The 13,710-nt window shown below is 44.1% G+C and overlaps 1 protein-coding gene across 2 annotated transcripts in view; it reads left to right on the plus strand.

Annotated features, from left to right (window-relative positions):
- The window catches only part of senp6a (SUMO specific peptidase 6a), a 29,570-nt gene extending 15,860 nt beyond the window's left edge, over window positions 1-13,710 (plus strand). For both annotated transcript variants that reach the window (XM_004561062.4, XM_004561063.4), the window contains 15 exons: window positions 1,361-1,605; window positions 1,698-1,838; window positions 4,490-4,523; window positions 6,381-6,569; window positions 6,669-6,862; window positions 7,832-8,031; window positions 8,194-8,310; window positions 8,420-8,542; window positions 8,632-8,724; window positions 8,827-9,158; window positions 9,451-9,539; window positions 9,642-9,730; window positions 9,839-9,907; window positions 12,693-12,843; window positions 12,945-13,710. In XM_004561062.4, coding sequence (XP_004561119.1) covers window positions 1,361-1,605; window positions 1,698-1,838; window positions 4,490-4,523; window positions 6,381-6,569; window positions 6,669-6,862; window positions 7,832-8,031; window positions 8,194-8,310; window positions 8,420-8,542; window positions 8,632-8,724; window positions 8,827-9,158; window positions 9,451-9,539; window positions 9,642-9,730; window positions 9,839-9,907; window positions 12,693-12,843; window positions 12,945-13,181 — 2,303 coding nt within the window. In that variant the 3' untranslated portion in view covers window positions 13,182-13,710. The remainder of the gene's footprint in view (window positions 1-1,360; window positions 1,606-1,697; window positions 1,839-4,489; window positions 4,524-6,380; window positions 6,570-6,668; window positions 6,863-7,831; window positions 8,032-8,193; window positions 8,311-8,419; window positions 8,543-8,631; window positions 8,725-8,826; window positions 9,159-9,450; window positions 9,540-9,641; window positions 9,731-9,838; window positions 9,908-12,692; window positions 12,844-12,944) is intronic.

Below are 13,710 nucleotides of genomic sequence, written 5' to 3' on the forward strand. Positions count from 1 at the left end.
GAGTGTGGAGATGATGAATTCACTCGTCGTGCATCACTTTGTGGCTGATGTTGACAGGAAAGTGTAAAAAATATTTAATAAGTAACTGCAAATAAGTAAGTACAGTAAAATGAGATTAACAAGTAGTCTCTGTAATTTAAGATGGCTTTTCTGCTTTTGAAGGATTTGGTTTCGGGTGATCGTGGCTCAAGAGTTGGGAGTTCGTCTTGTAATCAGAAGGTTGCCGGTTCGAGCCCCGGCTTGGACAGTCTCGGTCGTTGTGTCCTTGGGCAAGACACTTCACCCGTTGCCTACTGGTGGTGGTCAGAGGGCCCGGTGGCGCCAGTGTCCGGCAGCCTCGCCTCTGTCAGTGCGCCCCAGGGTGGCTGTGGCTACAATGTAGCTTGCCATCACCAGTGTGTGAATGGGTGGATGACTGGATGTGTAAAGCGCTTTGGGGTCCTTAGGGACTAGTAAAGCGCTATACAAATACAGGCCATTTACCATTTTATATTTTCATATCCAGTACCTTTCCTGTTTTTCTCTCCGAGATAGAAGCTTTAAAAGACTTCCCCTAGAAGTTCCACATTTTTGGGGGCTCAGGATGGAAAAACCAATTAATTTGTCGACTTGCTTCCTGTTTACTTTTGGGTTTTGCATAGTTTATCATACTGGGATAAGGCGTCCTTTTGATTGATTAAATGAGATGTTCTGGGCTTTTACTTTAACTGCCTGTCCTGAAGTTGATCCCACGTCTCTCATATTTTTAGTTTGATAGAAACTCGGTGATTGAAAGCTCTCAGACTTATTTTCAGTAGCTGTTTGTCCTCGTGCTTGAAGCCCGTCGTCGAGAGTGTCTCCAGTTTTTACAGAAATGCAGTTTTCGCCTGGTGACCGATCGGGATTAGCCGATTCATGTCTGCACACCACCTTCGGTTTGTTTAATGAAGCCGTGCAGGATTTGAAGATTCTCAGAGTTAAAGTTCATCGAGGGATCAGATTCGTAGTCATTTTGTTTGTCCACGTGTTTGGCTGCTAGAGCTGCACAGAGCTCAAACATCGGAGGCTTCGTATCAACCGGAGACGCTGAGAGACCGAGCTGACATTTTAAAGGCTTATAGCAAGAATGTACAGTAATTATTCCACCAGTGGAAGTGCATTTTTAAAAAGCTAGAAAAATTATGTGCTTCTAGTTCTGCCGTGTTTGAAAAGACACAACCTGAAAATCTACATCACTCCTCATGCAGGTCCAGATTTGTGTGGTTTGCTTTTTGCACATATGAGTAATGTCGTGTGGTTGAAAGGTTTCCGCTCACTTCAGGCACAAAGCTGAAAATGAGCCAGCGGAGAGACGTTTAACAGGGTTTCATGTTCCCCTCAGTCGTCCTGTCCAGTGATGAGGAGGAGGAAGAGGCCGACAACGCCAGCACAGGAAGCGTCAACAGACTGGACAGCGTTTCCCCTCGACCCGCCGACTCCGCTCACTCCTCTCCGGCGCCCTCCGGAGGCAGGGTGGAAGCGGCAGTGAAAAGCGTCGCAGAGGAGGAGGAGGTGAACCTGGACTTCTTTGAAGAAATGGTGAGCACGAAGATCACGATACCTCGGCGAGCGCGGATGAAAGATCAGGTGAGACGTGGTGGGATGTTTTTGGGGCTCGTCCGATTCCTCCTGTAGCTTCACCGCAGATAACTGATGCTTTTCCTTCTTTTCTTCCACAGTTTGGGAATCAACCTCCCGAGCAGTTCTCACCGAGGACGAAGAAACCCAAAATTGAGTCCAGCCTGTGCGACAGCATCATCCTGGAGTGTCGGAGCGTAAGAGTGGGATCTCTACGCAGGATGGTGACGAAGCCCGTCGTCGTGAGTCTCTCCAGTTTTTATAGAAATGTAGTTTTCAGTCTCGGGATCAGGATCAGCTGAATTGTGTCAGCACACCACCTTTGGTTTGATTGATGAAACCGTGCAGGATTTGAAGATTTTCAGAGTTAAGATTCATAGAGGGTGGGTCTCAGATTTGGTGCTTCTTAATCATTTTTCTCACGTTTTGAGCCCTCTGAGTGCAGAAGCTGGAATCATTACATTTTCAGGGCTGGAAAAAACACATTTAAGCTTTACAAACTGCATCCAAGTCAATTTTCACCCACTTAGAGTCACAGTCTAAACCTGCGTCACGTCTGTGATGTAGAGGAACACGAACGAGCTTCGGTAATTAAGATGCTTTGTGTGTTTTCTGATGATTCACTGGAGAAAACGTCAGAGTGCCTTTTCAAAGGTCATATCAACCAGAGTGCTTTCCATTTAAGGCCCATGTATTCACTTTCTTAATGACCAATCAATTCTCCAGAAAATAGCATCACCATTCCCGGAAGATCCCTCGGATCTGTGTGTAGAGAGCAGGAGGGCGTGAAGCGTCTGATGTCTTTGCATTTCCCTCACGATCAATAAGAAGTAGAACTCCGAGATGCAGCTTTACTATTTGATCTTTTCCAATTGGCTACAAACAGTTTAGTTGTTCCTATGAGCATTAATACCTGATCCTAAACCAGCTCTTTGCTCCTGCTGACATTCTCTAAGCCTGCACTTTAATGCTGGTTTTTATTTGTATTATTGAATGTCAGACCTTTGAAACAAAATGAAAATGAAACACTTTTCTTCTTACGCTGATTTAGTCAAATTTTTGAGATGTTGGGAAGTGTGTCAGCTTACAGCTTCAGTGATCACCGTCGGCCTCTGTTTTTATTACCACTATTCATCGGCAGCACGTTTTAAAGCTCAGTTTTTAAAACCTTATGATGTAACTACAGCCCAGCCTATGCAGCAGTATATATGAATGACTAACGTCAGATTGTGGATGGATTATCTCAGTTGTTCTCCTGGCTGATGTTTGGTCCGTTTACAGCATCCTGCCATGTGATTGCATTTGTCCCTGACCACCGAGAACGCTCACGTTAAATTTTATCAAGTGGAAAAAAGTTAGCGTTCATCCTCCAGCTTAAATGTGTTTATATTATGTTAACCATAGCTGTGTAGCTAGCCACCACATAGCACAGCATTATATATGAGCTAGCCCAACTTCAGTAACCCTACAAACGTCACTGCTGTTTAGTTTTCTGTCTCCATTTATATTTGAAGTGATGGCAGAGCTGTACGTTTTAATTTTGTCAGAAATCTCTGAGTCAGAAACTCAGAACTTGTATCTAATATGTTTAGGTGGAAACTAGAAAGCTAACTTCTAACTCCATTAAATTTCATAAATTCTGTTTTCATGGATGTCTGGATGTTAAACTTTATTGTTGCACCTGGTAGAGCAGCCACACTGATCACTTTATTACAGATGAAAGAAAGTAGACCGTCTGTAACTGTCAGTGATGCTGCAGTGTTTGTTTGACTTTGGGACCTGAAGCAGAATTTGGACCCAGAAACAGCTAGTGATGTCTTACTGACCAAAGAGCTTAAGCATGCACCTTTAGCATGTCACTCTCGTAGTGCAGTTTCACGTTATTTGTGAAAACAGCCACTTACCCATAACTGTGATTGGGATGCTGCAGTGCCACCTCTTTCATGTGAGCACACAGGGGAACCTCTGGGTTAGCTTAGGATAATTAAATCCTGATAAAGAGAAATTAATTCGATTGCAGTTTTTACATAGAACTTGAGTGTGTTTATACTTTCACTCCACTTCTGTGTTCTCTCAGGGACTTTAACTTGGATGATTTTCAGAGTATGAATTTTGTAGTGTAAGCTATTATACAAACCAAAAAAAAAATCAGCGGTGGGGGATGAAGGGGTCTATTTTTCATTAAATGATCTTTTATGTTAGTATTCTAAGAAGAGTTTTAAACACTTACCAGCAGCAAGACATAAACTGCTGATATGTGAAAAATGACTGAATTTGTATTAGAAGAGTTATAAGGATCTACAGTAGACAAATCTGCTGGTAAATAAATAAATAAATAAATAATAAATAAGATTTAGACTTCTGGCAGATTAATTAAACAGATTTAATTAGATGTACCGTAATTGTAGTTGCCATTTTTTGTGGTGTTACCTTATGTGTGACGCTAGGGGTCACTTTTTGTGTGTTAAGGTATGGCGTGTTTATGGAACTGCATTTAAGGTAGACACGGGTAATTGGTGTCAGGTGTTATTGGTCAGAAGAAACAAACAGTTTGTGACCGCTGCACTGTTGTGATTTTTATGATAAATGATGTTGGATAAAGAAAGTTTGAATAACTAAAACAACCGATGGAATGCAATAAAGATGTTAAACAGATGCGATAAGTACGGCTGGAGTTATTGGACTGTGACAAGAAAATTCATAACGGTGGCATCGCGTCACCCCTGCCATCGAACACCTCAGTGGCTTCAAGCGTAGGCTTAGCCTCTACCGATGTACAATGTAAAAATAAAAATGTTTTAAAACCTGAGATTTAAGCCTCAAATTTAAAAACTGATCGAATCCTGAGTCCGGTGAGAATAAATTAGTCTGTCTTGTTCTTTTGTCTCCTCAGTTTTCCATCGAGCACATCCAGCTGGAGACCGAAGGTATGAAGCCGCACTAATGATGGCATTAAATAACTCGCAGAGAGGAGGAAGATGATGATGGACGCTGAACATTGCTTCAGAGTAGAGCTGGGCGATAGTACGATAACGATATGTATCGCGATATAACTTTTACTCGATAGAGAAATTAAGCTATCGCGATAGACCTCGCCGCTCTTGTCCTCCAAAAAAAAAAAAAAAAAAGGTCAGCCAATCCAAATTAAGTAGCGCAGAGCCGAACCAATCACAGCCGCAGCGTCACGTCGCGTGACTTGTTACGTACAGCACAAGTGCCAAGCCGCACGTGTGTTTGTTTGGGAAGCAGCCAGCGGGTAATGGAGGAAATAAGTGTGCCGACTAGAAAAATCAACCGAGCGTGACCGAAGAGAAAACAGATGATGGTTCCAATGCCGGAGAGATTGTCGAACGGAAGAGCCATAGAAGTTCCGTAGTGTGAAGGTATTTCGGCTATTTCAAGTCTGACAAAAAACAGAGTAGCGTGCACTGTAAATTGTGCCGAAAGCAAGTCTGGAAATACAATAAACTGGTGCATGCGTCACACTGTGCGCCACGTTATTGTTTCAGTGAAATGAATTTCTACAATACTGTTACTGTTAATTCTACTCTCTGCAGTGTTTAAATGCTTACATGTACACACAGTTACTGTCCGTCCACACATACGACTCGGTTCTGCTTCTATGCCCCAGCTTTGTTTACTTTTTCCCACCGAGGCTTCTAGACTTCTGATTGGCCAACATTTCTGCACGGTTAGGAATCTAGCGCCACCTGCTGCTTTGGCATGTTCATAGCAGCGTTTTCCTTCATTTCTGCCTTTATGTGTGGACGGGATTATTTTTTTAAAACAAAAACGGAAAATCTCCGTTTTCAAAAATACCCGTGTACGTGTGGACGTAGCCTCAGTCTCTGACTGGAAGCGCTAATTCGTCATTCGGCTTTTGTCAGACTAAAGTAACTGTTAAAACTGTTTGAAAAGCTCAGCTATACAACAAGGAGAGATTGAGAATTTCCTTTTAGTTCTCAGTTTATTTGATATTGACAAAAGTTAGTCAGTTTTGTCTGTTCTTCTGTAAAACAAACTAAGATTTATTTTTAGAATTAGTATTTTGTTTCTAAGTGGAATTGACAATTTAGTCTGTTTCGTTTGTTCTATTTTGAAACTTAAACGCTTTAGCGGCTGCCTTTTGTGTAGTTTGCAATATTTGCCTTTATTTATCTGAAAAAGTCTCATGTTCCTTAAGTACATCTACCCCGTTGAACTTATTATGGGAAATAAATATTTAAATAAGAACAAGCTGCTGATTATTTCACATTTTACTTGTGAGCAACGGCACAATTAAATCTTACAAATATAGTTATTTGGCTTATATCGTGATAGATATCGTTATCGCCTGAAATGAAAAAAACATATCGTGATATGAAAAAATCTCATATCGCCCAGCTCTACTTCAGAGAAATGCAGCTGTGCAGTTTCCTCTTTGTGCTCGTCAGCAGAGATCAGAGCTGTTACTAGGGGGAGAAAAAAACCCTGAAACTGCAGCAGACTGCAGCACGCTGCCACTGATCAGATAAATGATTAAATAAATCACATGACATCAGGGTGGAGGAAGCCCGCAGGGTGTCAGGGGCAGGTGTTTGGTGTACATTTCCTAATAATTAATAACACTTAAATGAACCTGTGATCTCTCTTTTATAAACCGATGAAAACATGTGGAGGACAGAAACTCTGAGCTTCAGCAAACGTGAAAATAAAGTTGTTGTTTACGCAAACGCACCCTCATGGCGTCCCTGTTCGTTTTTTTTGTTTGTTTTCCTGAAATGTGTCCATTTGTCCACCTTCAGGCTCAGAGCGCGGCACTGTAGAGAAGGTGTGCCTTCAGGCGTCGGAGCTGATCAGCTGCGAGTGGTGCAACGTGCGGAAACTTCCCGTCTTGTTCTTCCAGACGACCCCGCAGGAGTGCCAGCGCCTGCGCACTCAGCTCAACATGTCCAAGGAGAAGGGAGGCCAGTGGTACGACTGCACAGGAGACGGTGAGTACACAAATGTTTCCTTGGCGGCGTGGCATTGACGTGTCTTCACGCTGAGTCAAAGTAAACTCAAGTCAGACCGCTACCCCTTCTCGCCGCCAGAGTCGGACGAGAAGTACATCGTCCTCATCTTCGAGAACGGCTTGCCGATGAAGGAGCAGATGATCCTGGAGGACATCCTGGGCGAGATCGGCAGGACCAACAAACTCATCCCCTTCCCTGCCAAGCTGCCCTTCGAGGAGGCCAACATCCGACTCGTCAACTACAACAAGGCAACAAAGCAGAGGGAGGAGAAGGTGGGAAACCTGCAGATCTCAAAATAAAGTCAAAACTGGGCTTATGTAATGTTCGAGGTTAACGTTTATATGTACCAGTATTACATTTATGCAGTAAGCTGGACGCCCTCTGGGGATGGGTATCGTTTAGGTTTTATCCGATACCAGTACCAAACCGGTACTTTTGAAACTGTGCTCGAACCAGTGCTTAAAGAATGGAGAACACAAACTTTGTCCTAAACCTCTCATGTTCAGCTGTTTCCCACTTTTTCTTTGGTCATTTTAGCCTTTTTGGCCAGGGTGAAGGGAGTATCTGCCATCAAACAAGAAGACAGCCGCATGTAACTACGACAGTGTTTGCTAGTTCACCTTACATGCATTAATGTAATAACGTGGTTAGCATACTCAACGTAAATTACACACGAACAACATTAAGCTACTCGCCCAGAGAAGAACGGCTGCTGCTGCCATCATCATCCGTCATCATTTCTGCTACACTGGCAGGGCTAGGGGCCAGGACTCTACTCTTCGGGTTCTTGGGGGATGTTGCTAACTCCGGGTCCGATAACAGGCACCACACCCGCAGTAGATGTGCTCGGTGTGAGTTCTTGCAGCAAGCTACCAAATACGGTGCATTTCTCGGCTTTAAAAAACCCTGCTATGCGTCACCAGGTGTTTCATGAGATTCAAGGCATTACCTCCTTTGCACAGTATCAGCTTAAAGCACTTGTTGCAGGCTGCTGAGTTTGCATCTTTTGCTGTGAAGTACAGCCAGACTTTTGACCGCTTTGCTTTGGGCATTTTTAATCTGTAGCTCTGCTCTAAAAGAACGTACGTACCTGGGCCCGTCTACTATCCTCGGAAAGGTAAAATGATTGGCTAGAATTCAAATTGTATGACATCTCAGGGGGAAAAAAACACCGAAATAAAGCAAATATTGCGCTACCTTTTATTTCTTTTTTTCTTTCTTCTCTTCTTTGCTCTCTGCAGGTGACGCCGGTACACACCCCACCCAAACTCACCCCCGCCTCCTCCCCAGTAACCAAGGCTTCACAGGTCTCCCCCGTAGCATCCGTCAGCATGCCTGTGCGCACGCGGATGGCCACCCGACAGCAGACCAGCGCCTTCTTTGAAGATGATGAAGACGACATGACCGACCTGCAGCCCACCTTCTCCGGACCAATCATCAAGTGAGCACCTCTGCTGCCCCCTGCAGGGCTTGTTGACCTGTTCAATTCAAAACTAATCCTGCAGTTTAAATCACAGCGTCACGTTTACTTTTCAGTATCAGGAGTCGTTTAACTGTTTGCCCTGTCGATGGCGCTGCTGTTACCCTCATCTCTGTGTTGCAGGTTAATGGTGTACCCTCCTCCTCCAGCCAAAGGTGGAATAACCGTCACTAATGAAGACCTGCACTGCCTTAATGATGGGGAATTCCTTAACGATGTTATCATAGACTTTTATTTAAAGTAAGTTTTCATGTCGTCTATACTCAAGATCATTCTGGGTTTTTTTTGTTTGTTTTGTTTTTTAAGGCTGAGATCATTTTCGGTGACATTTTCTTCCTGTCCTGTTTAGATATTTAGTTTTAGAAAAGTTAAAAAAAGAAGATGCACAAAAAATCCATGTGTTCAGCTCTTTCTTCTACAAACGGCTGAACCAGAGAGAGCGCAGGAACGCCCCGGACACAACAAACCTGCCGTGAGTGTCGCCTCTGCCTGCACCGGATGTTTTTAAAGATAATTGTCTGACGGTTTGACTCCTAAACCTGACTTCTTTTGGTTTCCCAGCATCCAGAAAAGGAAGCACAACAGGGTAAAGACGTGGACTCGACATGTTGATCTATTCCAGAAGGATTTTATTTTCGTTCCTATCAATGAGTCGTGAGTGTCTGGATCTGTACTCGGCTGTTTTTCATGGGAAGCTTTGGTCCTGTGAAGCCGTTGAAATGCTGAATGACGGAAGCTCTGTTTCTATTTCCTCAGAGCGCACTGGTACCTGGCCGTTATCTGCTTCCCGGGCCTTGACCGTCCGGTGCTTGAGCAGAACCCGCTGTACCACAGCCTGTTTCCCGCCACCCTCACCGCAGAGTCTGAGGAGAACATCCCGGACCACTGCCGGCCTCTGTCTCCCGACAGAGACGGGCTGGACAGCTCCTCGGAGCAGCTTTCACCCGGAGGAGCTCCGGAGGGGTCCTTGGACGATCTGACTGATGGCGAACTCGCTACTGAAAGCCCTGCATTCACGGAGGGTGGGCAGCAAGAGCCCTCTGCAATGTCAGGGAACGGCCAGGTCAACGGCGAGCAACAATACACGAGTGAGTCGAGCACCGGGGCTCTGACCAGTGGTTCAGTAAGGGCGTTTCAGAGAAACACGGGGTAGTTAAACTTACTTAATACACCAGAATGTGGTGAAGTTTGAAACGTTCGTCTCTCGAGAGGCATTTAATGAAAACAAAGCTACATGTTGCACACAACGGCGTAGCAGGGAGTTTGCCTCACAGAGGCATCTTCATCACACCCTTCTCACCCTGCTGAGGGTTTGATGAAAGTTTGTATTCAAGTTTTCTTCTGTTTAATAATCTGTTGATTGGTTTCTGCGATTTCTAGGCGGATTGCACAGAATCAGTATGTGCTACGGTTCAGGAAAAATGGACGACGACCCCTACACCTTCTCCGATGACCAGAGCTCCTGTCAGGTGCTTCAGCCTTCATTGAGTGTTTCGTGTGTGTGTGTGTGTGTGTGTGTGTGTGTGTGTGTGTGTACGTACACACACTCAATGAGTTCTGTGTCTGTGCAGGACGAGTGCAGCGAGGACGGGACTCTGGCTGAAGATGGTCTCGGCTCCGACGCCTCGAGCCTGACAACCAAACAGAGCCTTTGCAAACAGTGAGTGCACGCACTGCTGCTACTCCACCTGCAGAGGGCGCCGCTGCCCTGCTGAAGCAAAGAGCAGAGCGAGCCCTCGCTCACACAATCGTGTGTTCTCTCTTTCAGGCCTTGTATTCTCATCATGGACTCCCTGAGAGGCCCGGCTCGATCCACCGTGGTCAAAACTCTGAGAGAGTGAGTGTCCACATCTGCACTGACAAACATCTGGCTCATTCCTGGTATTCGTCACTGTTTAAGTCCATGTCGTATGAAAATAGGCCAATGATCATTTCTATATAGCTTGTCTTACACGATTAGCCCCCTCTATCACAGGAAACAACTCTAGGTATCCAGTTATTTATTTTTACAGTCACTGATTTATTTATATATTATGTTATTTCTACTAATATATTCTTTTAGCACTGTAGCCTAAAATGCTCATTACTTTTGCATAGCATTAATAAATGCCTAACTTAACTGAATTAAATAAAATGGTATTATAAAGTCTTTATGGTTAATTAAAAGGAGTAAACTGACAAAAATGTAATTTTAAAATCTTGGACCTGCTCACCTGTAGCTGTGCTACTCTGCAACCAAAACAATGAGTGTGTCTTTACCGCAGCTTCAAGTTAATACAGAACACAACCAAAGAAACCCGATGCTGCAGTCAGCTAAGTTTGATGCCTAATCTTAGAGGAGACAAACATTATCAAAGAGATGGTGTCTGTCTCCTGAATCCAAACTAGAAGCTGGTTCCACAGAAGAGGGGCCTGAAAACTGAAGGCTCTCCCTCCCATTCTACTTTTAAATACTCTAGGAACAACAAGTAGGCCTGCAGAGCGAGAGCGAAGAACTCTAATGAGGTGATATGGTACTATAAGGTGATTAAGATGGGGCCTGATGAAGACCTTGTACAGGGAGTGCAGAATTATTAGGCAAATGAGTATTTTGTCCACATCATCCTCTTCATGCATGTTGTCTTACTCCAAGCTGTATAGGCTCGAAAGCCTACTACCAATTAAGCATATTAGGTGATGTGCATCTCTGTAATGAGAAGGGGTGTGGTCTAATGACATAAACACCCTATATCAGGTGTGCATAATTATTAGGCAACGTCCTTTCCTTTGGCAAAATGGGTCAAAAGAAGGACTTGACAGGCTCAGAAAAGTCAAAAATAGTGAGATATCTTGCAGAGGGATGCAGCAGTCTCAAAATTGCAAAGCTTCTGAAGCGTGATCATCGAACAATCAAGCGTTTCATTCAAAATAGTCAACAGGGTCGCAAGAAGCGTGTGGAAAAACCAAGGCGCAAAATAACTGCCCATGAACTGAGAAAAGTCAAGCGTGCAGCTGCCAAGATGCCACTTGCCACCAGTTTGGCCATATTTCAGAGCTGCAACATCACTGGAGTGCCCAAAAGCACAAGGTGTGCAATACTCAGAGACATGGCCAAGGTAAGAAAGGCTGAAAGACGACCACCACTGAACAAGACACACAAGCTGAAACGTCAAGACTGGGCCAAGAAATATCTCAAGACTGGTTTTTCTAAGGTTTTATGGACTGATGAAATGAGAGTGAGTCTTGATGGGCCAGATGGATGGGCCCGTGGCTGGATTGGTAAAGGGCAGAGAGCTCCAGTCCGACTCAGACGCCAGCAAGGTGGAGGTGGAGTACTGGTTTGGGCTGGTATCATCAAAGATGAGCTTGTGGGGCCTTTTCGGGTTGAGGTTGGAGTCAAGCTCAACTCCCAGTCCTACTGCCAGTTTCTGGAAGACACCTTCTTCAAGCAGTGGTACAGGAAGAAGTCTGCATCCTTCAAGAAAAACATGATTTTCATGTAGGACAATGCTCCATCACACGCGTCCAAGTACTCCACAGCGTGGCTGGCAAGAAAGGGTATAAAAGAAGAAAAACTAATGACATGGCCTCCTTGTTCATCTGATCTGAACCCCATTGAGAACCTGTGGTCCATCATCAAATGTGAGATTTACAAGAAGGGAAAACAGTACACCTCTCTGAACAGTGTCTGGGAGGCTGTGGTTGCTGCTGCACGCAATGTTGATGGTGAACAGATCAAAACACTGACAGAATCCATGGATGGCAGGCTTTTGAGTGTCCTAGCAAAGAAAGGTGGCTATATTGGTCGCTGATTTGTTTTTGTTTTGTTTTTGAATGTCAGAAATGTATATTTGTGAATGTGGAGATGTTATATTGGTTTCACTGGTAAAAATAAATAATTGTAATGGGTATATATTTGTTTTTTGTTAAGTTGCCTAATAATTATGCACAGTAATAGTCACCTGCACACACAGATATCCCCCTAAAATAGCTAAAACTAAAAACTACTTCCAAAAACATTCAGCTTTGATATTAATGAGTTTTTTGGGTTCATTGAGAACATGGTTGTTGTTCAATAATAAAATTATCCCTCAAAAATACAACTTGCCTAATAATTCTGCACTCCCTGTATGGTGTGGGAGAAATTTAAAAAAAAAAAAAAAAAAAAAAATCCACATACCAGCGAATACTTGGAGTCATGGCTGGAAAGTTCAGAAAGTTGTTTTTATTGTTTGTTGTAAAATTTACAGTTTTTATAGCAGAAGATTTCTTTTTAAAAAGCTGCTGCACAGTCATCAGTTATTTGATTACCTGTTGCTGTTTGCACAAAATCATCATTACTGTGTTAAACACACATTTTAAACCTAATCAAGAATGTCAGCATAAATATTTATGAGAAACCCAAACTGTATGAAAATCACTTATTCGAGTTCTGCAGTCCTCTGCTTACACACACACACACACACACACACACACACACACAGCACCTGTGCTGACGCATCTTCCCAGCGACCAATCAGTTGCCTCCATTTATCAATCATAGAAGTAATCTGCTTGGAGTGCATAAAATGCTTTAACGTTGAGGCTACTCGGACCTGCTCTGTGGGTTTCGTGGCGTCTGACTGCGTCTGCGTTTGTTTTAGGTACCTGGAGGTAGAGTGGGAGGTGCGTAAAGGCACTCAAAGGAGTTTTGGGAAGGACGTCATGAAGGGTTCCAGCCCACGCGTCCCTCAGCAGGACAACTTCAGCGACTGTGGCGTTTACATCCTGCAGTATGTGGAGAGCTTCTTTGAGGTGAGAGCTTTATAGAGTTGGACATCGGTGCAGTTCTGGTCAGGAGTTGAAAATTCAGGCTGCTCTGTAAGTGACATTTGTCCTTCGTCCTTTCCGTACAGAATCCGATTCCCAGCTTCCACCTGCCAATGAACCTGTTGGAGTGGTTCCCTCAGCAGAGGATGAAAACGAAGCGCGAGGAGATCAAGGAGCTTATCCGAAAGATTCAAGCTCAGCAGGAACTGGACAAGAAGGAGTCTGACCAGGTCGAGGCTCCGCCAGGCTCCCCAGAGGAGCCGGAGATCGAAGAGACATCTGGGTTGAACGGCAGACTGCCAAACGTACCCATTAGACCCTGAATCCACCTCACCCCCCTCCTGTTTGGCGTGGGAGGGGGGCGTGGACCTGATTGTACGCTGCTGGTTTCACTTTGACGTGTCTGAAACGTTCCTCACCTCCCTCCGTTAACCACAGACCACACCTGAACTTTGTACTGAATAAATGATGAAGTGTAAATACGCCGGAGTTTCTCCCGCTGCCTTTGTAATTTACTGTTATACGAGTCATTCATGGAGTGCCCCGTTAAGTTATGTTTCATAGATGTTCTTCTCTCTGCAGGAGGATCCCTGCAGAAGATACTGTCTCGCTCTCGCATTGGTTATTTTCTAAGCTTTCAGGTTTGTGTAGACAAACAGAAGGAGAAGAATAAAAGAACAGAAAATTGCTGTCTAAGTTATAAGGATCCACCCGTCTGAGGAGAGAAACAGTTTTTGGAGAGTTGATTTCCAGCTCGTGAATCACACGGTCGTAGTTCAGTGCTTGTTGTGTCTCTTCCATGTGGAGTGGATAAATTTTCAGCATTAAAAGAAAACTTTTGATGCAAGAGCA

The sequence above is a fragment of the Maylandia zebra genome, linkage group LG15, assembly GCF_041146795.1.
Source record: "Maylandia zebra isolate NMK-2024a linkage group LG15, Mzebra_GT3a, whole genome shotgun sequence".
Lineage (NCBI taxonomy): Eukaryota > Metazoa > Chordata > Actinopteri > Cichliformes > Cichlidae > Maylandia > Maylandia zebra.